The 25694-nt window shown below is 33.1% G+C and overlaps 4 protein-coding genes across 4 annotated transcripts; all 4 read left to right on the top strand.

Moving 5' to 3' along the window:
- The first annotated feature begins 1371 nt into the window (after window positions 1-1371).
- Window positions 1372-7906, top strand: LOC107942369 (respiratory burst oxidase homolog protein E). The gene is made up of 14 exons (XM_016876024.2): window positions 1372-2257; window positions 2375-2534; window positions 2873-2921; window positions 3187-3300; window positions 3733-4155; window positions 4240-4626; window positions 4706-4801; window positions 4877-4992; window positions 5076-5246; window positions 5326-5482; window positions 5578-5787; window positions 5872-6000; window positions 6327-6405; window positions 7477-7906. Exons 1-14 carry the CDS (start codon window positions 1627-1629, stop codon window positions 7584-7586), a joined length of 2832 nt encoding a protein of 943 aa, XP_016731513.2. The 5' UTR covers window positions 1372-1626; the 3' UTR covers window positions 7587-7906.
- A 2608-nt stretch (window positions 7907-10514) lies between these two features.
- Window positions 10515-11084, top strand: LOC121219471 (uncharacterized). The gene has a single exon (XM_041097719.1). The coding sequence runs from the start codon at window positions 10515-10517 to the stop codon at window positions 11082-11084; it is 570 nt and encodes a 189-aa protein (XP_040953653.1).
- A 5700-nt stretch (window positions 11085-16784) lies between these two features.
- On the top strand, window positions 16785-17608 carry LOC121219226 (pectinesterase inhibitor 3). The gene has a single exon (XM_041097000.1). The coding sequence runs from the start codon at window positions 16891-16893 to the stop codon at window positions 17455-17457; it is 567 nt and encodes a 188-aa protein (XP_040952934.1). The 5' UTR covers window positions 16785-16890; the 3' UTR covers window positions 17458-17608.
- Window positions 17609-18484: 876 nt separating this feature from the next.
- On the top strand, window positions 18485-25107 carry LOC107944797 (RRP12-like protein). The gene is made up of 17 exons (XM_041096999.1): window positions 18485-19120; window positions 19227-19746; window positions 19837-20094; window positions 20194-20285; window positions 20597-20806; window positions 20881-21285; window positions 21546-21712; window positions 21806-21899; window positions 22018-22074; window positions 22220-22354; window positions 22469-22540; window positions 22709-22975; window positions 23077-23205; window positions 23354-23455; window positions 23556-23635; window positions 23763-23897; window positions 24261-25107. Exons 1-17 carry the CDS (start codon window positions 18635-18637, stop codon window positions 24844-24846), a joined length of 3795 nt encoding a protein of 1264 aa, XP_040952933.1. The 5' UTR covers window positions 18485-18634; the 3' UTR covers window positions 24847-25107.
- The last annotated feature ends 587 nt before the right edge of the window (window positions 25108-25694 follow it).

The raw sequence follows: 25694 nt of genomic DNA, 5'->3' as shown, positions 1-25694 counted from the left end.
AAAGAGTTATTTGATTAATTAGCATGGGATAATGTTAATGATTGCAATATTACTATGATTATGGATTAAGATAAGTTGAACCATCTAATAATTTATAATGTTATTATAATACGTTAATAATTAACATTGACTTATGCATTAATAATAATAATAATAATAATAATAATAATACCAGTTTGCATGATTTCTCTACAAAGAGCATCTAAATTAGAACAACTAAAAAGATATTCACATGATTTTTCACTTTTCTAAAATTCTCTACCATTATTATATTTATATTAATAGTATCTGATGTTTTTAAAAGAAATTAATGTCATCCTCTAATTCACTTACCAAAGGTTACGTCGAGAGGCCAAAATGAGTTTTTTTTTATGGTAAAATTGTATTTTAATCCTCTGAAATATTAAAAGAAAACTCTATTTAGTCCCTTAAAAATTATGAATTATAAAGTAATATATGATAAAATTACATTTTAACCTTTTAAAAAATTTATAACTCAATCCTGAACATCTAAAAGATTTTTTGACTTCACCCACGCCATTGACATTGTACAAAATTATATATTACTTTGTTTATCAATTTACTCCCCATGAAAAAAAATCATTTCACCAATAACCAAATGGTGATCTAAACCATAACATTCAAAAAATGTTTTTTTTAACTCATAAAACTTTTTTTCTTCCTTAATAAATAAAATAAAGACAACTAACATTTATTGGATTGAATGGTATGATTTCGATTTTTCTAGGTAAGATCTCGGATTCAGATCTTATAAATGAAAAAAAATTACATTAGGAGCAAGGTTTTCAAAACCGAACTGGTGGTCAAAATTGATTCAACTGGTCTAGTCAATTTTGTTTTGTTTAATTAAATAAAGTATTAAAAATTCATAAAACTTTAAAAGCGATTTACAAATCAATCAATTTAATCCTTCTATTTAAAATAGTATCTTAATCCAACTGATCAATCTAATCCAATTTAAACAATAATAATTCAAAAAATTCTACAAATCGTTATATGTCCGACTCGATTTAAATTTAATCCAATATAATTAAGCGAAACCAAAATCACAAACCCATAAACTAAAATAATAGTAACCAGAAAAACATTTAAAAAACCCAGACCGCCGCTTCCTAAAAACAGGGTAGAATTGGATCATAAAATAATAGCCAAATATATTCCAAACTCTCACCTTCCACATTGACCTCTCATCACCTTAAAAGAAAAGAAAATTAAAATTAAAATTAAATATAAAAAATAGAACTCATTTTTATTTGTTTACGTTTCGCTTTGTTATTATATACCCAAGTCTCTTTTCTTCTCCTTCCTCACTACCCGACTAGTAAATATAATTAAATTTTTTTTAATTATTTGTCATATTAATGAGGGAATAACTTTTTGTTCAAAAAATTTGTTTGGCAAAACCTCAACTACTCTGCAATAAGCACACGATTAATCTCCCCAAAAGCGTTGAAATCGTGTTAACTGATCGGTTGAGAAGTGTTTCTGTTGTTGTTGTTGTTGTTTTGTATTAATAATTTTTTTTTCTCCATAAAAGAAAATCAGAAGAAAAAAAATAAAGCAATTTTAATTTAATTCAGAAGAAAGAGAACGTACCTTTGATTAATGAAGTCGCCGGCGTCGTTTCATTCGTTCGGAGGGAGTAGTTCCAAGCTTTCTAATTATAGCCGTTCATTTGAATTGCCGGAAGACTTTGATGATCTTGCAGGAGATGAATATGGAGTTGGTGGAGCAATGTTGCCTATTTTTCTCAGCGGTTTACAGAGGAATAACCAGCAAGACTTAGTTGAAGTTACGCTTGAGCTCGAGAATGATTCCATTGTGTTTTGCAGCGTAACGCCGAGTACGACTCCACAACAGGTTGGTGCAGAAGAAAAGGAAGGTGGTTCCGTTAACGGTTCGTCGGGGATTTTAGCGAGAAGCTTATCGGCGACGTCGAGGATCCGGAGGAAGTTCGCGTGGTTGAAATCGGGATCGTCATCGAGAGCTTCATCTTCGGCGGCGGAGGTTGATCAGATTCAAGACCGTCGGATTACGGCTCGCGATGAGAGGAGAATCAAAGCCAAGCTTCAACGAACGAAATCCAGCGCCGAACGAGCTTTGAAAGGGCTGAGGTTCATCAGTAAAAACACCGGCGAAAATGACGCGGTGGAGATGTGGAAACGAGTTGAGTCGAGGTTCGAGTCGTTAGCCAAAGACGGTTTGCTTGCTAGAGAAGATTTCGGAGAATGTATAGGTCCGTACTATCAAGTCCCCGATACTCTGTTTGGCAACTAAGAAAATCTTCATTTTCTTCTGTCATCCAATACTCTGTTTGACAACGAAGAAAATAATTCTTTTTCTTTTTTCATAGGTATGGTGGATTCAAAGGAATTCGCAGTAGGCATATTCGATGCATTAGCAAGACGAAGACGACAAAGAATCGAGAAAATAACAAAAGAGGAGCTTCATGATTTCTGGTTACAGATTTCAGATCAGAGTTTCGACGCGCGTCTTCAGATTTTCTTCGACATGTTAGTTTTTTTTTCTCTCTTTATTTTATCTTTTTTTTAAACGATCTTTTGCCGCTAAAAACAACGCTGATGATCGAAAGTTTTGATCGGCAAAAAACGATTTTGATCTTTGAATTGATTGGTTGAGAGCAGTAATTTTAAGTTGTTACGTGAAGCACTTGATTTCTTGCCCACTGAATAAAAAAGCTGACGGCTTATGGCCCAGTTGGACGAGGTTGCTTTATGGTCTATGTTTTGTGGGAACTCGACAAGAGTTAAAATGCTGCGTTTATTTTAATTTTTTTTTTTTTTTTACTTTGCTCTTTCATAATTATATTTTGATGAAAATAAATTTGCAGGGCTGATAGCAATGAAGATGGAAGAGTCACAAGGGAAGAAGTACAAGAGGTAATAAAATGATTATTAGTTATAGATGATTGTCTGCTCATTTATTTATTTTTTCTATTCTTTAAATATTAGTCAATATTTATGGTAATTTTTATCCATTGTAGAATTATAAAAAATATACCAAATAATTAGGAGTTGTGTAAAAATGCCCAAAATGCAATTACTTTCAAGTTTGGCTTAAATATTGCAATGTCATTTATCTTTTTTATTGTTGCTGATTTTTTTAAATTATATATATATATATATATATATATTTAAAATGCAGCTTATAATGCTTAGTGCTTCAGCCAACAAGCTTTCCAAGCTAAAAGAACAAGCTGAAGAGTATGCATCACTAATCATGGAAGAATTGGATCCTGAGAATTTTGGGTACATTGAGGTAAATTGCTTTGCTTGTTTTAAAAAAAAAGTCAAATTATGATTTTGGTCCTTCTAATATGCTCAAATTTAGAATTTAATCCCTATATTTTAATTTGACATTATTTTATATAATATTATTAGTTAGTCCAAACAGTTAAGCATCATTAACTATTCCGGTTAAAATAGTGAGATAGATTTTTTTTTTATGAGTTGAAAGAGATGTTTTTATGAAAAAGTTCATACCAGCATTGTAGCTGGAATAGTTGCAGTCTAAACTACCTGGATTAACTAATTATATTATATAATTAGAGAGATTAAATTATGATAAATCAAAATATAAGAATTAAATCTTAAATTTGAGAATAGTAAAGGGACCAAAATCAAATTTTAACCCAAAAATTATTTGGGGGAATTAAATAGGATGTTGTATGTCAATTTGGGTTGATTTCAGTTATGGCAATTGGAAACGTTACTCCTGCAAAGGGATACATACATGAACTACAGTAGACCACTTAGCACAGCAAGTGTTGGTTGGAGTCAAAACTTAAGTTCCGTTAGACCCAAAAGCATGTTCCGAAGAATGTGCTTTAAACTCCGGTGCTTGCTACTAGAAAACTGGCGAAGGGGATGGGTTTTGTTGCTTTGGATTATGGCAATGGCTACCCTTTTTGTTTGGAAATTCATTCAATACAAAAACATGGCAGCATTTCAAGTTATGGGGTATTGCTTATGTACTGCCAAAGGGTCTGCCGAGACACTCAAGCTCAACATGGCTTTGATTCTTTTACCGGTTTGTCGCAACACATTGACTTGGCTTCGTTCCACTAAAGCAAGATCCTTTGTACCTTTTGATGACAGCATTAATTTTCACAAGGTAAGAACAAAAAACAAAGGGCTTTTATTTAAATGGAGTTTGCAAAAATGTAAACCTCAATGATTTTACTCCCTTAATTTACAGACAATTGCATGTGCAATAGCTATTGGAGTGTTGGTTCATGGTGGAAGTCATTTGGCATGTGATTTCATCCGTTTAACTAATGCTCCACCTGAGAAATTTGCTCTCATAGCATCTGATTTTAGTCACGGCAAACGACCGACATATCTGGAACTTTTGATCGGTATTCTAGGCATTACGGGGATAGCTATGGTGGTTTTCATGGCCATTGCGTTTATATTAGCAACAAGTCACTTCCGAAGAAACATCTTGAGATTCCCTGCACCCTTCAATAGATTGACAGGCTTCAATGCTTTCTGGTATTCTCATCATCTTCTTGGCCTTGTCTACATTTTGCTGGTTATCCATGGAACATTCTTGTATTTGTCTCACCAGTGGTACCAGAGATCGGTAAGAACTCCAAATTTTCAGACAATGACAAAGAGTAACATACCAACTTGCTACGTACTAATTATGTTTGTGTTTGCAGACATGGATGTACATAGCTGTTCCATTGCTGCTTTACATGGGAGAACGTACTGTAAGAGCATGTAGAGCAGAACATTATTCAGTAAAGATATTCAAGGTAATTTTATCAAATTCTTCTCTTTACTCTTCTATTGTTTAGCTAAACTCTTAATCATTTGAGCTCAATGCACAGGTCTCTGTACTACCAGGAGATGTCTTCAGCATGGTTATGTCGAAACCGCAAGGATTCAAGTACAAAAGTGGGCAGTACATATTTCTTCAGTGCCCATCAATCTCCCCATTTGAATGGTAAGTATGATTTTGGGGTTTAGGGTTTACGATTTAGGGTGTCTTGTGTTTTGGAACATCATTTGTTTTTTTTTTTTTTGCAGGCACCCATTTTCTATAACTTCAGCACCAGGAGATGAGTATCTTAGTGTTCATATCAGAACAGTTGGAGACTGGACTAAGGAACTTAAACGAGTTTTCACCGAAGTTAACGACTCACCGTTCGTTATAGGCCGAGCGAGATTCGGTGGCCCTGGATACATTGATAATAACTGGTAAGAATATATACTTCTTATATTCAAATTACACTACGGAACCGGCAAGTATTTAACGCAATATGCTTCATCGGTGCAGCCAACCTAAGTTACTCGTCGACGGTCCATATGGGGCTCCAGCACAAGACTACAGGAACTATGATGTTCTACTCCTTGTGGGACTAGGAATTGGAGCTACCCCTTTTATAAGCATCCTTAGAGATCTATTAAACAATTCAAGACCAGAAGATCAAATGGTATATACATTCAAGCCACTTGCTAAAAGACGATTTTCAGCATAAATTTTATAATCATTTACTTTTCATTTCATAATGGGAATTTGATGGTATAGGATTTAGCCACAGAAATGAGTAGATCAGATGATAGTTGGAACAGTCTTGCATCTTCGAATTACACCGCGAATTCAAGTTTGACTATCGGCGGAAAAAAGAAGTCACCTCCGAGGACTCGAAATGCTTACTTCTATTGGGTCACAAGGGAATCAGGTTCCTTTGAATGGTTTAAAGGAGTAATGGATGAAGTTGCAGAAATGGATCACAAAGTAAATAATCTGCCATTATTTGAATAAGCTTCCAATAGTAAATAAATGACCTAATCCTTGTTATTTTTAATCTTTGAAAAACAGGGTCAAATTGAGCTGCACAACTACCTTACAAGTGTTTATGAAGAAGGAGATGCAAGATCAACCTTGATAACAATGGTCCAAGCTTTAAATCATGCTAAACATGGTGTTGACATCTTATCAGGAACCAGAGTAAGATTTTTCTGTTCTCATTACCTAGATAACTTAAAAAAATGATAAACATCATAAACATACTCCCAAAAAAGTCATTTTCCATTACCATTTATTTAATGTTATCAGTTGTTAGATCATGTGAAATCTTCATATAATATGGATTTTAGTAATTAAGAGAGTAGATGACTGAAAATGTGCAGAGCATGTCATTCTCTTCATTGTCAACATCTATATAAAAAATTTTCTTAGCATATCCTTTTCTCACCTACCAAACAGCCATTTAAAAATCCCATTAGTATTGTTTTTTTCTAACCCTTTTGGATATTTAATGATTTGCTTCACAGGTAAGGACTCATTTTGCAAGGCCCAACTGGAAAGAAGTCTTCAGAAAAATAGCTTCAAAACATCCTCATGCCACAGTAGGTAAATACATTTCTAACCAAATAAAAAAAAGTATTAAATTATTAATCAAAGAGGCATATATATATTTTAAAAAGGATCTGAAAGTGAGAAATGAGATTTAGATTCTGCCAACGAGACTGCTCATAATTGGCTCCCATTCATTTCAACCTACTACGTGAACATTAAAAAATAAAGCCATCAAAAGGCTGTACGCAACCAATTTATGAAGAATATATATATGCTTACGACTTTTCAGCTTAACTCACAGCTGTCATGTTTAATCGAATTAATAGCTTAGAATCAAAAGAAAGAAAGAAAAGAAGATTGAAGACTTTTGATTTCAATCAAGAACATGCTTATATGACTAGCTTTTGATATGGATTAATTTGGGTTGGAGTAATTTTAAGTTTATGTCATTCAAGCTTGAGATAGGGGTAAAGTTAAAAAAAAATTTAATGAGTTCAACCTAATCTATATGTTTGTACGAGAGTTAAAAAGCAACTTCACTTTTGTATTGGCTCATATTGATTTTGAAAAGGATTAAATCGAAATTTTAACACTTTAGGGACCTAATAATAATTATACAATATATTAATTTAAAATTTTATGAATTTTGGGTCTAAAGCAACAATTTCTCATTTTAGTGGCCAAGGCTCTCGTCTACTCATTCCCTCCGGGGTGAGAGTTAGTCTTTTAGGTTAGATCATTTCGAATTCTAATCACTTCGAGTTAGGACGTAGACAAGGGCAAATAATGGTCTTAGCACTTGGCCACAAAAATGATAAATTTTCCTTTTGACCCCTTCAAAATTTATGAAATTACAAGTTAGTATAATAATAAAATTACTCTTTAACCTACCGGAATTTATGATTCATCTTTAGCCCTTAAAATAATTTTCTAGCTTCACCCTGATTTCAAGTATAAGTAATTTCAATTTACTTGTAGCCTTTTACTTGTAGTCCTTTCGAGTTAGGGTTGAACATGTTAGAAAACTATTTACTATTTATGATTAAAATTTGATTTTGAATCGATCGGAATGGATTTTCGAGAAATGGGGTGATTAACAAAAATTGTAATGGTTAAAAACTACAGGTGTGTTCTACTGTGGAATGCCAGTGTTGGCAAAAGAATTGAAGAAACTGTCAGTGGAATTGAGTCACCTGACGTCAACGAGATTTGAATTCCACAAGGAATATTTTTGAGGCGTTATCTAATTCCATTAATGGAGTAAATAGATGCCAGTCAACCTATTATTCGTTTTTTTGTAACTATATATATTCAAAGAAATATAGCTGATATATATAAATAAATATATACACACATACATGGTATTCATAACTATACTCTATGTTAATAGGATAATTCGTTTTTTTTTCTAAAATATTTGTGTCCTTAGATATAATATATATTTGAATATAAATATATTATATGTACTTAGAGATTCGAATTGAGTTCTGAGTAACTGTAAATATAAAATCTAATAGCATTGAGATATAAACATTTTCTATTAATTTTTTTTTCATTTTTTGTTGAGAACAATGTTGATGATAAAAGTTCAGTTATCGTTGCAGTTTTCTGAGAAAATAACAGCATACTTTGACGATGATCATGATAATAGTCCCACCATGTTGGAGATTTATCTTCTTTATTTATTTATTTATTTTTTTGTTTTATAGTTCATATTCAAGGTTCGTAATTATCCCTTTTAATAATATTGTTTTCAAAATTTTAATCTTTATTTTTTTAAGAATTAGTATTGCTAAATGTGTTTTGATAGTTTGAGAAAATAAAAATATATTTTTTAAATCCTAAAGTAGAACTGAGGCCTAAAATCAAATTTTAAAATTCAGAAATGAATTTAATTTAAATTAAAAATCTCAAAAATAAGTCATTTTACAAAGAAATAACATTTGGGGTACAATATTGGTGGGTTTAGATTTTATAAGTAAAGTTGAGAGTGTGGCATACGTTAAGTGAGTAAAAGTCGATTAAAATCGATTTAATTGAAAATTTTGATTTATTCGATATTGGTTAGATCAATTATACTAGTTTAACTAGATAAAAGTAGGGTTAAATGATTAAATTGGCTGATTATCAAGTCTATTATATTTTATGATATATATTATTTTAGTTTATTTCAAATAAAAGGGGAAATTCGATTAACCGATTTAATTAGTCAAATTTAAGTTGATTTGGTTAGGTTAATTAAATTAAAATCGAACGATTGGTTGTTATTATAAGTTAGTCAATTAAGTTGGTTATGTATGCAAGGGTGGATCTTTATGTTTGGTCGGGAAAACGAAGGCTTAAGGAAGAAGATGATCATTTGTGGCGGATCAAAAAATGGTAAAAATAAATAAATTGATGACGTGGCATACACAATGAACAATTGTTATATATTTAATGTTTAGGTGATTAAAATGATAAATTCCTCCGGCGGCGATGAAATTGTAAGGATTTTTCTTTTATTAAAATGATAAATTTCTCTAACAACGAAATTACAATAAATTTTTTATGACCAAAATGAAAACGCCGTAAATGTTGGATGAGCAACTAGATAGTTTATTCATAAATTAAAAAAAATAAAATTGAATAAATTAATATGCGACCCTCTTGGGAAATTTTAAAACTCAAATATCATGTAACAAATACTAATCCATTTGACGGAATGAATGTAAGTAATTGTATTCTACACATTTGTATTTTCAACTTTCAACCATTATGCCAACGAGATCTCGCCGTGTTGAGTTGAATTATTTAATTAAGTGCTTGTAATAATTGGTTCTGATTAGAATTGTTTATATAATTAATTGATTATATAATTTTCATAAAACAAATGAAACTGGACCGGATGGGCTAGTTTGTACGGTACACCAGTCTTGAGCAAGGGAGAGAACTTGTTAACCCACGAATTGATATGAATCAGTTGGATCTGAATTGGTTGAACCAAATTTTATGATTTTTATTTATATTTCTTAGAAACTTTTGAATAATGTATTTAATTGAAATCGAATTGAAAATTGATAACCTAATTAGTTCAACCACTGATTCAATTCCAAAAACCATGCTTGGAATCATATGGAACTCATTTTGCTTATCTTTTTTTTTTCAACTTATATGCACCTACTGAATCGAGCAATAAAGCATTTGACGCTTATTAAGCAAGACTTTAAATTCGAACTTTGTCGATAGAGAAAATATACTTGAGAGAATTTTGTCCTTCATTTAAGAATTCGATCGAGATCAATTTTAAATTTAATTGAGAATAATGTAATTAAAAATAAAATTAATTCTTTTTTTTACCTATCCTTCATTTCTTTTTCAGCAATAATAACATGAAAACTTAAAGACATGAAATGCTTCTAGAAACCCAAAAATATAAATATAAACTATTAAACAAAATAGTTAGTTACCCACGAAATTCAGCTAATCTCCCAATCCTACAATTAAGCACGCAAGGTAAGCGTAACGCAGTGAATTCTTTAACAGACCATTTATCTATTGCCACGTCTCTTACCGTCACCCCACAGCCACGTCCCCCCTCTCTCCCCCTCACCCATGTCGTATGACATATATAAGTTAAAATTTGTTGTTAGTCCATATACTTTTAAAAAACATGGGATTTAATCCTTATACCATCGTATCAACAGTAGAATCATCGCTTCAAGCTCACTAGTTGGACTTTAAAAAAATCTCAATAACTCAGTTACTTGAATAAAAACTTTCGAATAGTTCAATAATTATTCTATAACTTTTTGAAGTTGAGTGATAAAGCGTAAACTTATGAATAATTTAGTGACATTGAGTGTAGTTTATCTCTTTTTATTTAAAAATCCCTATCCATTAATTAAATTCGTAAGGATTTTCCGTCAAAATTTATGAATTTAATATATTGACGAAAAATAAATATGCTAAGTAGACAAATTTTATCAGAAACTACAAAAGTGAGGTATAATTTTTAAATTTAAAAAAGTAGAAGGATTTAATATGAAAATTTTAAAATCTCAATTTTTATACAAGTACTAACGGCATATTCTAACCACGTATATACACACACACTATATATGTATAGACCCGACATTGATTTTCCATTACAATCCACAAACAAAAACAGGACCGAACCAAGAAAGATGGAACAGCTGTTGGATTCTGGGTTCGAAGCTTTAGCATTCAACTGTATAAGTTTCGGGGTTTTCACCATTGTTAACAATGTATGGACGTGGGTCGCCGCTATCACCGCTGCCATTACTTTTTGGAGGATCAGAGCCGCCGGCGTCGCCTCCTCGTCACGTTCCTTTACCAAACCCAACCTGAAACCGTGGTCTACGTCCACAATCGATCGTGCCGGAGATGACCCAAAGCCGACCCTTTTTCCATCAGCTCTGGTTTCGGCTCCAGCAGTAGTTACGGGAACGATCAGTGGTTCGCCGTCAGTTTGCGATGATATTAGAGTGTCGACAACTAAAGGAGAGAAGTTCAAGTTGAGCGTTTACTGTGACGGAGAGAGTAACGACGTCGACGGCGAAATGACGGTGAGGGGACGGAGTTGCGGCGGGGAGTGGTGGGAGAGTTGGGAAAGAGTCTTCAGAGTGAGAAAAGGGGAAAGGGGTTGGTACCGTTATCAGGATTTAACGGCGATTAACGGCAACGTTGTTAGGTTATGGGATGATAAATTGATAATGAAGAATCTACGGCAATAAGCAGATCAAGCTTTGCTGTATGGTAGTTTGGTGTTTATTGGACCCTCTATCATTAAATTTATTAATTTAATCTTTATATTATTAAAAAATAAAAAATATTATTAAATTGTAATAGAATTAACATTTATAAATAAAAAGCATAAAAATTATTATTTTTATTTACTGTTTAACTCCAAATAATTCTTTTGTAAAACCATAAAAAGCTTTCAAATATTAATTATGGTAACAGTAAATAACATTTTTTGAACGGTAAATATTAACTTCATTCAAATTTGGACAGATAAGGACTAAATTTGATCCATGTAAAGATAGAGAGGCTAATTTGATTCAATTCTTATAATAGAGGGACTTGCCAAGTCAGTTCACTTATAAATATATACAAAAATAAGGGATAAATATCAAAATTATACATAAACAATTATATTTATGTAACTTTGATTATTGTTTAAATATATACATAAAATTTTAATTTTAATTTTAATTTTATCGTACTCATTTTAAAAATATTAAATACAACCTTCACCTATTTTTTTTTACCTTATTAATTGTATGTTTCTGTCTTTTGCATATATATTGTTGAAGGAAACATAATGTCCCCTTTTGACAATGACCTAGCAAAATGGAAAAAAAAAAAACTATAATATGCCCTAAATCTTTTATGGTTAGATAATAAAACCAATGAGGGATCATAATTCCATGCTAATAATATATATTTTTAAAATCTATAGGTCAAATTTAGAGGTGATCATGGGTCGAATTAGGCCGTAACAAAAAATTCAGGCTTGTTTTGTAGGTTTGGATTTAGCCCGGTTCAAAATGGGTCTAAAATTTTACTCAAATCCAACCCAAATAAAAAAGCTAAAATTTGAGCTTGGTCCGACCCTCTTGTATTAATTTTTTGTATTGTTTTTTTATATAAAAATAAATTTAAAAAAATATAATACATTAAATACACCAAAAATATTAAAGTAAATGTTTCTCAACAAATTGAAAATAAAATTTTAAAATACTTTATACTTAAATAACACTAAGATATGTGCAACTTAACAAGAAAATGCCTCTAAAATAGTAGCAAAATTAACAATAAAACAAGAGTTATATAATATCCAAACAATAACAACAAAATAGTAGAAATATAATAGTGAAATAACAGCAAAACCTCAACAATTTTTTTTTCAAATTTAGGGCGGGTCGAGCCAAAAAAGCTTACCTGAGGCATTTGCTAAATGGCATTATTTTTTTGCCCAAGCTCATTTTTTGAATCTATATTTTTGTCTAAACCCTCTTACTTTTTAGGCAAACATTCGAGTTGGGCCATCAGGAGAATCAAATCAAATGACAATGTTATTTTTAATGAGATTATATAAAATATTTTATTAAAACATATATAATATGAATATATTCAATATATACCAAAAAGTATGCATATAATTATTTCTTTATATTTTTAAAACTAATAAAAATTATTATGATTGAAATTGCATCCTTACCAACGATCAAGCAAATTATTAGTAGTGTATAAATAGGAAAATATTGCCCCAACTATAATAGGATGAAAATGCAAAAATACATATTTTTAAAAAAAAATACAAAGGAATTCTGCAAAAAAATAGTTGGGACATGAACATATTCATGACATGCATGTATGATCACTTCTATTAATGGACCTAAAAATTTTATATTCTCTTTTTCTATGTTTGTTTTTGGACTTATTGGATCTAAAAATTTAAATTTATTTTTTATTTAATATAAAAAATTAAAATATATTTATGTTGATATTATATATTTTTATAATTAAATTTAAGTTTTTTTTATATAGGATGAAGGGATAGGGTTGCATGGTTTGAATCTGTGTCAAACGAGTATTTAACAAGAGTTTTAACTATTGTTCCATACAAGTTAGGACCAACATGCATTTAAATGCACCTTGTGTAAACTTAAATTATGGTGAATCGAATCTACTGAACTAGATAAATAATTTAACCATTGAATAGGTCTATTCACCGATATCATTTTCATTTTTATCACAATTAACTCTCTCTTTTTCCATGTGAAGGAATCAAATCTGGAATGGATTATGGTTAAGGTTTCATACAATATTTGTTTGCTTTTTATTGCGAATCCCCCTTCCATATGAAGGAATGAAATTTGTCGATATAAATGGGAGACGGGGAGAAGAAGGTGGTGGTGTGATGAAGGTCATTTCATTGAAATTGGGTGAGATATGAAGAGAAAAGAAAAGTAAGGAAGAGGACAAGGTAGCAAAGGAGACAGCGTTATAAAGTGCTTAGGGTTGCTAAAAAGCCAAGAGACCCCTTTCACATTGTCTTGGAGGGTATTTATAGAGGGGAGGTCTAGTATTCAGTGATGTCGCATCGTCGACAAATCTAAGTATTAGTGATCGTGCTATTGGGTAGGTGGCAAGGTCGTCGTTCGTGGGTTGTTCTCATGCATGGTATTATTATGAAATTCCCTTGACTGAGCGAGGTTGTTACGCCTAGTGGTCCCTTGGTGGTCTCCTCTCGGAATGGAGTGTGTTCCCGCTAAAAGCGAGTGACCTGATAAATGCGGTGCCTGGGTGACTGGTCATCGGGTGTTGTAAGGTGGTAGGCCATCCGGGTAATCTTCAACTAAGGAGTTAAGTGTTGTGAAGCGAAGGACCTTTTTTAGACATTTTTATGGTGCCTTCTCGTGATGTCACGTGTTCAAACCGAATAGAAATATAATAGAATTATAAAATTCAATACTAGAACATAATAAAAATTTGATCGGAATAAAATTTAAATTATTTAATATCAATATGAAGTTGGGACAATATGTGTCAGCTGATACAACCCGTATCTGCCACCATGGGCATGAACTTTTTTTATGCCCTCAACAAAGTGGTATCTTCAATTGTGAATCTAGTGGCAAAGGGCCCATTTTGTGCTGTGATCCAAACTCCAATCCCCACACTCCAGTCTGGTGTATATACATAGATATTTACAAAAGCAAACTTCAATTCAAAGAAAACAGTAAGTCTAAGATTATGATGTGAATATCGAATCCGACTGATTAAATTAAAAATTAGAGTTAAATTAATTGAATCAAGAGCCAAAGGTTCAACTACTGTAACCTTTAGTTCAATTCTTACAATCATTGGTTAAATCGAAACACCAAAGTTAATGGTACGCACCCATGGACGCATTGATTACGAGGCTTCAAGCAACTCAAAAATAGAGTATAAATACTCTTTCTTCTTCCTTTATACTATCACACCTTTGCTAATTTAAGCATAGGAAAGATTCCAGGCGCTCGTTATCTCGGAGTCCAGCTCGACTAATTAAGCTCATATCACCAACCAAAAAAGCATCAACATGGTTCACTTATAATTGACCTTGCAACTCGGCATTAACATGGACAAAACTAGATCTTCAATGTCCCATCCAAAACAGCACGGTAATTTGTACACACCAGACATTGGCCAACTCTCATGTTTTGGCTGGAACATGATACATTATACAAGTGCTTGGCCATATCAAGCACAAGCATTGTTGCCGTTGGATGCAATCAACTAATATATATGTATATATTTATACATACTTGTGAATATATATTTTATGTTGTTTTTCTAATGAAAGCCTTGTTTCGTGTCCTTAATTAATATTTAGAAATAAATACATATTAAGTCTAAAAACAACTAAAGAATTATATTATTAAAGTATTAAATAATACTAACAAATAGTTACAAATAAGAGGAACATACTTCTTTCCCTAGCTCTTGGATCAAGTTTAAATCTTGAACTCAAAATTGTTATAAAATTTTTTCTAAACAGAACTATACTTAGATCATAAAATTAACTACAGCACTTGTAATTACTAAAAAATATTTCAAATAATAGTGTGTATATATATGGCACATGATCTTGTTTCAGCATGGAAAACGTCATATGCTTGGGTGTTGGTACCAAGGGCTTTATTAATTTTCTTTTGGATTATATTAAGAATATTTGAAATCTTTATTTTTACTCTTATACTACGTATAAGTTTTGGGTTTAGTTCATATTATTTAATTTAATCATTTTAGTTTTATATTTATCAAATTTTAAAATTTTAATTACAACTTAAACAGTAATTATTAAATTCATTAATTAAATCTACAACTTACACACTCTACATGAACTAAAAGCAAAATTTAACTTTTATTTTATTTTATAAAATCCTTTCACATTAAATAGTCTCGTTATACCTTAATTAAATTTAAATTCAAGCTAAATCAAACTTCTAAGTAAAAGACAAAACTCTCCCTATACTATATTTTTCATTTACAAAAACTTAAACTCCAAACATTACTTAAAAACATCAAACTTCTTACAAAGATTGTTGAAACAGAAATCATTAAAACCATCAAAACTTGGTGTGTTGTTTCTAGAATAAACAATGTCCAAAGTGTGTAACTATTTGTCCCTTGATGTTCATTGGAGAATATGATATAACAGAGAGATCCAAAGCCAATAAATAGAAATGTTGGGACGGTGAGATCTCTAATTAATTATTTGTTGTTATCATTGGTCTGCTGCCTGTCACTGCGGTGCATTAACTCTCCAATTCCCACCACTACCCTTCATTCTCCACATTATTACAATTATTATACACTCTAGGTAAAAAAAAATCAATTTAGTTTTTATTTGATCGGTATGGGTATTATTGTTAATACAAGAGGACGTGAATTCGAATACGGTGAAACGCATTATTCTTCTATATATGGGTTGAGGAGAAAATATGGATAATTTTAAATATTATGTCAAGAAAAAAAACTGATCAAAATTTATAATAAAATTATTCAAAAAATAAAAATAATAACATTAAAGGTGTCTATGTGTGGAGTTTGGACTGGATTTAAATCCAATCATGTATTTTATATCAACATTCTACATGCTTATTTAGACCTGATCATGCGTCGGGTTACTTGTCCAAATCCGAAGATTCGTTCGAAAAGTGAGAGGGTTTGGACAAAAATATAAATCCAAGAAATGGGTTTAGATAAAAAATAAGGCCCATTTTCTAAATGGACCGGGCTTCGGGTAAGCTTCTTTTGGCTCCGGCCCAAACCAACCCGAATCTACCTAAAAAAAAGTTTGTTGCTATTTGTTACTATTTTGTTATTATATTACTACTATTTTGTTATTATTGTTTAGATATTGTATAACTCTTATTTTATTGTTAATTTTGTTACTATTTTAGAGGCATTTATTTGCTAAGTTGCAATTTTTTTGGTGCTATTTAAGAATAAAAAAAATTTTAATGTATTTTTAATTTGTTAAAAAATATTTATTTTAATGTTTTTAATGTATTATATTTTTTAAATTTGTTTTTATATAAAAAAATAATACGAGCGGGTTGGGTCGGGCTTGGGTTTAGTATTTTTATCTGAGTCGAGCTTGGGTAAAATTTTAGATCATTTTTTGAGTCAAGCCGGACCCAAACTTAAAAAACGAGCCTAATATTTGACATTGACCCGACACATAATCATGTCTATGCTAATCCAAACTTAATTAATTTAAAATAGAAACCTTCAAGTTATTTATAAATAATTAATCTAAGCTCCTATATTATTTTTATTTATAAATTGATATAGTTTATTTAGCATTTAATAATTTTATATAATAAATTACAGTTGAGGATAATTTAGTCATTTAACGAACTATAATTATATGCCACTATGCCAACATTCACTCTCCCATTATAATAGTCTTTCTTCACCAACAAAAAACTCACCAAAAATGAAACTCTAAAACACTCATTTAACTGTTAACAGCACTCAACAATGGCGACCACCCTTTTCTTCCTCCTATTTTTCACCCCCTTCCTCTACTCCGCCGCCGCACCAAATCACAATGCACCGCAAGATCTGGTCCGTTCATCATGCATCAACGCCAGCTACCCCTCACTCTGCCTCCGCACACTATCATCCTACTCTGGCCCCACCGGCACCCCACGCGACTTAGCCCAAGCCGCCGTTAAAGTCGGCCTCGCCCGCGCCCTCAAAGCTTCGACCTACTTAAAAACCAGCCTCACGGGGAAAAGCGAAAGGGAACGAGCGGCTCTAAGCGACTGCGTGGAACAAATGGCTGAGTCGGTGGATGAGTTAAGCAAAACGTTGAGTGAGTTGAAGCATTTGAGAGGCGAAACGTTCGAGTTCCAGATGAGTAATGCACGGACGTGGGTGAGTGCGGCGCTGACGTATGAGGACACGTGTATTGATGGGTTCGAAGGGGTTGATCGGAAGGTGAAAGGTGATGTGAAGAAGAAGATCACAAATGTGGCTATGGTTACAAGTAATGCTTTGTATCTGATTCGTAGGCTTGACGAAAGTGGTGGTCTGAACCGTTGATCATGATGAATTGGACGGTTGTGATTTTATCTGGCTTATTGATGTTTATCGTGTTCTTTTTTTTTTTTATCTTATTTTCGGAGAAGTTGTATGTAACTGTAATGTAATATTATTTTCGTGGTAAATACATTCAATACTATTTCTCTAGTAATGTAAGTGACTAAAACGTTACATTTGAAATTTAAGTGACTAAAATATAACCTGAAACAAACAAAAGTGGTTATTTTAATAATTTATCCTTAATTTTATTAATCCATTAAACAACTTTTTAATATAAATTCAATACTTGTAAAATTCATTATTAATTATTCAGCACTTAATTTTTTAGTTTATCAAACAATATATTAGTTTTCTTATAAGTTTTTTTAATAAATTTATCACATACATTTTTCGCTCACATCGTGAGTGTATCATAATCTAGTGGGAATAATGTTGATGAATCATAGATCGAATCCGAATCCATGAATCATGTGAGTGAAACTTATATTATTCAAACTATTTGTTTTTTTAAAGTATTCGTGTTTGACATATGAATATGTAATTATGACATTTAAAGATGATTCAAATAAAAAATATATATTTATGTTCTAAATTTTTAAATTTTTTTTAAAAATAAACATTTCTTTTAAATTTTTCTCAAAATTACGGGGGTAAAAATATAAAGTAAACTAAACCTGAGATAAATTAATAATCGTAAAAGGATATATATTATGCATATGAAATTTAATTTGAGAAATTATATTATGAAATTAAAACACTTTAGTACATTAATGGGTTTAGTCCATAAAAACATGAAGGGCCTAAAAGAAAAGCCCTAGACTGTATATTTTTATGAAATTCTTTTTAGAAAAAATTATCGATGATTCGATAGATATTTTTCTACCATATTATTTATGATCTATTTTTAATTACTTAATTATATTTTAATATATTTTATTATAATTAACACATAATTTTAATAATTTTATTACTTTAAACTCTAAATCATTAAACTCTAAATTTCAAACACTAAACTAGAAGTAGAACCTTGTGCCTAATCCCAAATTTTGAACCCTTGACAAGAAAAAAAAGTTATTTCTAAAATTATTCTTTTCCACACCCTTATATTTTAAAACCCTACTTTCTATCTTTTAAACCCTAATTTATTCTTTGTGGCAAACGGCGCCGGTACTGTGATATGGAAGCCTTGGACTTCTTCCCGGACTCGCCCACCGGTGATTTCTGCGACTCAGTACTCCGCCACTTCTCGAAATCCGACCAAGAAGACAGCCAACGCCTCTGCGCCACCGTTGGCGCAATGACTCAAGAACTGAAGGAACAAAATCTGCCTCTCTCACCGATCGCCTACTTCGGCGCCACGTGTTCTTCTCTCGACCGCCTAGGCTCCGAACCGGACTCCCCTCCTCATGTCGTCCAGTCTCTCGCCACCGTCCTCTCTCTCCTTCTCCCCCGTATCCCCGTCGCCGTTTTGAAAAAGAAAGGAGATTTCGTTTCGAGAATGGTCGTGACGGTATTGAGATTGAATTCCGTTACGGAGGTCACGCTGACGTCAGGTTTGAAATGTTTAGCTCAGTTATTGATTGCTGGAGATAAAGTTAATTGGTCTGATTTATCGCAAAATTACGGGGTTCTAATCGGATACTTAACCGATTCCCGCTCTAAGGTAATATCTTTTATTTTCCTTTCGTTGAATCCAAAAAAAAAATAGAGTTGAATTTCAACCAAATTATGATTATTTTTAATTATTTGCGAATTAATTTTTGAAATAGGTGAGAAGGCAATCGCATTTGTGTATCCGTGATGTTTTACAAAGCTTGAGAGGGACACCGGTGCTGGCACCTGCGAGTGAAGCTATATCAAACTTATTCGAGAGGTTTCTTCTGCTCGCCGGCGGTTCAAATGCGAATTCGAGTGAAGGGGTTAAAGGAGCTCAGGAAGTTCTCTATGTTTTGGATGCTCTTAAGGACTCTCTTCCACTTATGTCGATGAAATACATGACTACAATTCTTAAATATTATAAAACTTTATTGGAACTTCGGCAACCTCTTGTTACTAGGCGTGTAACTGATAGTTTGAATGTGGTTTGTACTTATCCGAACATAGAGGTTTCGGCTGAGGCATTGCTGGATTTGTTATCGTTTTTGGCTGTATCCGTCTCTGCAAGTGAAGCTTCTCCAGTTAGCCTGACGTTTAATGCTCGTTTGTTGAGTTCTGGAATGATGAAAGTGCAGTCTCTTAACAGGAAACTTTGTGTGATTAAACTCCCCATTGTGTTCAGTGCACTCAAAGGTCTGGTATTTTAGTTTTTAGTTAGCAATTACTTTTAGTGAGGAATTGAGAAGATCTTCCATTATGATTGTTGGGTTTTTATTGTGATAGATATTCTGGGGTCGGAACATGAAGAGGCTATTTTTTCTGCTACGGAGGCTTTCAAGACGCTGATAGATGGCTGCATTGATGAGGGTTTGATCAAACAGGGAGTGGATCAGATTATTCATGCACAATCTGATGATAGAAAGTCAGGGCCAACTATAATTGAGAAAGTTTGTGCAATCATTGAGAGCTTACTTGATTATCATTATAGTGTGGCGTGGGATATGGCATTTCAAGTTGTTTCAACCATGTTCGATAAACTAGGTATTGGCAGTGCCTCTTGTTGCTTCTTTTCTATTCCTATTTTATTGAGCGTGTGTTCTTTTAGATGAAGTAAAATTTCAACCTGTTTCTATTCTATAGGGTATTACTCTTCATATTTTATGAAGGGAACTATTAAGAACTTGGCTGACATGCAAAGCTTGCCAGATGAAGATTTTCCTTACAGAAAACAGGTATTCTTTGAGCCTGAGAATCTTTATTTGGACTTAGCTTTTGTCATATGATGTATAAAATGGTAGTCAATGTTGACCACTGTGCTTACTATAAATATTCAAAGCCCAATAAGAGTTGGAAATTAAAATACATGTGGTATATATTTCTCCTACATCAGTTATCTTGTCATACTCAATTTTGCTTTGTTTCATGATTGATATGTGTTTCCATTTCGGTTTTTTCATTTCTGACCTGTTTCAATTTTGGTTTTTTTATAAGTTGCAATCTTGGAATTAACCTGTGGATATTTTGACTGATTGTTCTTCTGCAGTTACATGAATGTGTTGGATCTGCTCTAGGTGCAATGGGGCCTGAGACATTTTTAGGAATTTTGCCGCTGAATTTTCAGGCTAATGACCTTTCAGAAGTAAATGTGTGGCTGTTCCCAATTCTGAAGCAGCATATTGTAGGTGCACGTTTGGGCTTCTTTTGTGAGACACTTTTGGGTCTGGTTGAAGAAATGAAGCAGAGATCTCGGAGGGTAAAATTCCTGTTGTTGGTATGTTCATCTTTTCTTTTTCTACACCGTTCTTAATTACTCCTTACCTTTGGCAGCTTGGACTAGAAGGAAAGGTTTTCTCATCAAGAAGTGCAGATGCTCTTGTATACTCAGTGTGGTCCTTGTTGCCGTCTTTTTGTAATTATCCTTTGGATACTGCCAAAAGCTTCAAGGATCTTCTAAAGCCAATATGCAGTGCCCTTGATGAAGAACATGATATTCGTGGAATAATATGCTCTAGTTTGCAGATTCTGATTCAACAAAATAAGAGAATTAAGGAAGGAAAAGATGATGCGGACAGTGCTGAAATATGTCCTGCCAAACAGCGAGCGATATCTCATTATACCCCAGAGATCGCTGGGGAAAATTTGAATGTGCTAACTGCATCTGCTCCGCAGTTATTGAAACTTTTGTCAGGAATCTTCATGAAATCTACCGTAGATGAGGGTGGTTCTTTGCAGGTACTTGTACTATCTTATTAAGGAAGTGCACAATCCCGTTTTGCCATTCATCTTTTATCCTTAAGTATTTGCCTAGTTGGGAGGATAGGATGTACGAAGGTAGAAAAGGTTTTCATCCAGTGGTTAAGCTATAAAGTAGGAAAGTGAATATAAACCTAACCATTAGGTAAAAATTTCTTATCGTTACTACCAAGTGAAGCCTTAGATACTTGCATGTTAGTGTTCCCAATTTCATACTGATTTTTTTTCTCCATTTACAGTCCACGATTGGGGAGTTTGCTTCCATAGCACATAAGAACGTTGTCAGAACCTTATTTAAAAACACGATGGAAAGGCTTTTAGAAGTCACGCAACAGGCTGGGGTAGCTGAGGCATCAAATATGCAGGTCGATAATTCATCATCTAAAAGCTCATTATTTTTCAAAAGGTAACTTGCAGTGCTTAATATTTGTATATTTTGCGGGCACAGCAGTTCTATGGTCTTAATGATTGTATTCTTTCCTGTTGATATAAACTGCAGGGCACGGTTAATTGACCTGGCAGTGTCACTTTTGCCTGGTTTAGATGAGCCAGCATTAAATCTCTTATTCATTGCAATAAAACCTGCATTGCAGGTTGGTTTTATAATTCCATGCTATCTAGTGTTATTAATTACGACTCTTGTTTGGTTAAGTCTTATATTTTTGTTGAAGAGTTTGTTATTATGATAACAATTTTATTATTAATCTGCAGGATGTGGATGGCTTGATTCAGAAGAAAGCTTACAAAGTTCTTTCAATAATTCTCAGGGTATCTCCTCATGCTAATGCTTCTGAGTTATATTCTTCTTTTGTCTCTGCATTTAGATGTATATTTTATAATTCATATCCAATTTCCAGTATATCTCACTCTGTCAATTTACACTTGATAAATATGTTTTTTGTTTTCTGGTCAGAACCAAAAAGGATTTCTATCTGCCAAACTGGAGGAATTGCTTAAACTTATGATTGAAGTATTGCCATCATTGCACTTTTCTGCCAAACGTCACAGACTCGACTGTTTGTATGAGCTGATAACCCATGCCTCAAAGGTCACAACAAACTGATTTGAATCTTTCATCTAGGCGGCGTACTATGTTTGCATGATTAAATCAATCATTCTAACAATCTTTTTTTTGAAGATTAACTTATGTTTCTTTGTACAGGTGGATCCGAACCTGAGGAGACATGAGATTCTTAGTTCTTTCCTGACTGAGATAATCCTTGCTTTGAAAGAGGTATTTTGTCAATAGCTATTTGTTATGTATGTCTAATTTTAATACCTTATGGAAGTAAAAATTACAGTATCTCATGTTATTTTCTGTTTGGGGCACTCTCATAGCGTTCTGGAATTTCTTCCTACATATTCCTTCTGATTTCTTTTGTATGATACTACTTTTATGCAGGCTAATAAGAAAACTAGAAATAGAGCTTATGAGGTCCTTGTCCAAATTGGCCATGAATATGGAGATCAAGATGACGGTGGGCAGAGAGAACATCTGTTTAATATGGTTGCTAGAGGTTTGGCTGGAGAAACTCCTCATATGATTAGTGCTGCTGTGAAAGGCTTGGCTCGGTTGGCTTATGAGTTCTCTGATCTTGTTTCTTCTGCTTACAAGTTGCTTCCTTCCACATATCTTCTCCTTCAAAGAAAGAACAGAGAAATTATTAAAGTTTGTTCTCTCTCACACACATGTATTTTTGCTAATGATTCTGTTCCTTATTTTGCACTTTTGTATTGCATTACCTATGTCTATGATTGCTTATGATGCAGGCTAATTTAGGTTTGTTGAAAGTGTTGGTGGCCAAATCACAAGCTGAAGGCTTGCAAGCACACCTGGCCAGCTTGGTGGAAGGCTTGTTGAAGTGGCAAGATGATACCAAAAATCATTTTAAAGCTAAGGTTTGTGTTCCTCTTCATATACCATTGGTATTGGTCATTGTTACAGGAGATGTTTTTATACAATTTAACTGTTCATAATGACAATATTATTAGCCTTTTTGCATGTTCATATATATTTTTGGCTTATGGATGTGTTTTCTTATTTCAGGTTAAGCTTCTTCTGGAAATGCTAGTTAGGAAATGTGGTATCGATGCTGTGAAGGCTGTGATGCCTGAAGAGCACATGAAGCTCCTTACTAACATACGAAAGGTCTGTTGATGAGTGTCATTTGGTTCAGATATATTTACATAAATGTGGATATGTGAAGATTTCATTTTGAAGGATGTCACTCATCATTCTTAAAACACAGATCAAGGAGAGGAAAGAGAAGAAACAGGCTGTTAGCTCTGTGGAAAGTAAATCTCATCTGTCAAAGGCAACAACTTCCAGGTTTCTCACCTTGCTTCACTGCATCCATACAATCATTCATATAGCCATAATATGTACAATCTCATCTGTTTTCCGAGTCTTATTCATCGGTACGCCTTTGATTTTCCATACTTGTTTGAATGTGCAGGCTTAGCAGATGGAATCATACGAAAATATTCTCTGATTTTGGTGATGACGATACAGATGATAGTGATGTGGAGATGGCTTCTGGCCAAAAGAACAAAGCTTCCTCAAAGTTGAAATCAAAAGCATCTACACTTCGGTCAGTAAACCATATTACATTTTTTTTGGGTACAAATGTGATTTGAACCTAGGCTATCCTTGAAGAAGGTGAACACCTAACCAATAGGCCACAATTGCGATCAAATCATGTAACTTTTTAGTTCCATGGTGTGGAGTAGACTTGATGTGATCCCATCCCATACATCCTTGTTTTTCTATCATGTTGAGTTGTTGACTCATTCAAATGGTATTGAAACTTCAAAGAGATGCAATGTCTCATGATCTATAAACGGTACCTTTTTGAGTGTATCGAGAATATCAGCTGATGTATATAGCATATGCTCACTCTCTAGGTTACTGTTTTTTTGCTTTCTAAGCTGATAAATTAGAACTTCCGATTTAGGTCCAAGAAAACCCGGAGAGCAGAGAAGAGCTTGCCTGAGGACTTACTTGACCAGTTAGAAGACGAGCCACTAGACTTGCTTGATCGGCATAAAACAAGATCTGCACTTCGATCGTCTTCAAATCTCAAGCGGAAGCAAGATTCCGACGATGAACCAGAGTTTGACCCTGAGGGACGCTTGATAATTAACGAGGGAAGGAAGCCAAAGAAGGTTGCAGCATCAGACCCGGATTCAGATAGAAGAAGTGAAGCGCCAAGTCATTTCTCGGTTGGCTCTTCAAGAAACAACCAGAAGAGAAGGAAAACATCAGAGTCTGGATGGGCATACACGGGAAGTGAGTATGCTAGCAAGAAGGCTGGTGGGGATGTAAAGAGGAAGGATAAACTCGAACCATACGCATATTGGCCCCTTGATCGTAAGATGATGAGCCGTAGGCCGGAACATCGGGCAGCTGCTAGGAAAGGCATGGCAAGTGTGGTGAAAATGACAAAAAAGCTTGAAGGTAAGAGTACCTCAACTGCACTCTCTTCTAAATTCATGAAGTTAAGGAAGATCCAAAAGAAAGGTGGCAAGCGAAAAAGGTGAAAAATGAAAATGGTGTAGGTTCTCTTTTTTTGCCTGTTGCATTAAAACCTACTTACAGGCCAGAATTTTGAGGGTTTTTTTTTTAATTTAATTTAATCTTATGTTATTGTGTTTGTGTATATGATTGAAAATGTGGGTCATTGGTGTTTGTTTTATAACTTCATTATATTGAATTCTAAAGCAACTTAAATCCTTTCAATATGTTTTAAGAGGCTTTAATGTAGTTGTAATATTGTAAACTGTTAAAGCTTTGAGTCTTAATTGGTGCATTGGGCTTTTATCCTTGTACTATAAATTGGTCTGGTCCTGATATTGAATCATCTCACGTGTTTATAAAAATGGAACTAATGCCAATTTTGCCGCCTTTGAACATGGCTCATTGGGGGATAGGTTTGTTCCTTTAAAAGAAAAAGATTTTCATATTGTAAAATTGGGAATCTTTTTCTATGTTGGTTTTATGTTTCATATTTAGGGTTTAGAAGTTATTCCTCTTAATTATGTCGTCTTTAATGTTCAGATTTGTATTTCTTTAAAAATGCAATGTGTTTTACTATTTTTAAGTGAGAGGTTGGTGCATTGAGCTTTGAGTTTTCTTCTATTCTTCATGGAGTTTTGAGTTAAACTGAATCAAAGCTCAGAAAACTAATTCTTCGTTTAAACAACACCAAATTCTTTGCCATTAACTCTAAAACGATCTACTGTTATTTCTATTATTATTTGAAAATCATAGCATTTTAAGATTTCGTCTTCTAGTCTCATAGGCTGTATATAGATTTTTTCTTATGTATACATATATATATATATACATATTTGTTTATGCTTGATGGAGGTTAAATTTAGAGTCAAAC

The sequence above is a fragment of the Gossypium hirsutum genome, chromosome D07 (genome assembly GCF_007990345.1).
Source record: "Gossypium hirsutum isolate 1008001.06 chromosome D07, Gossypium_hirsutum_v2.1, whole genome shotgun sequence".
Lineage (NCBI taxonomy): Eukaryota > Viridiplantae > Streptophyta > Magnoliopsida > Malvales > Malvaceae > Gossypium > Gossypium hirsutum.
This window is presented reverse-complemented; position numbering and strand designations above follow the sequence as displayed.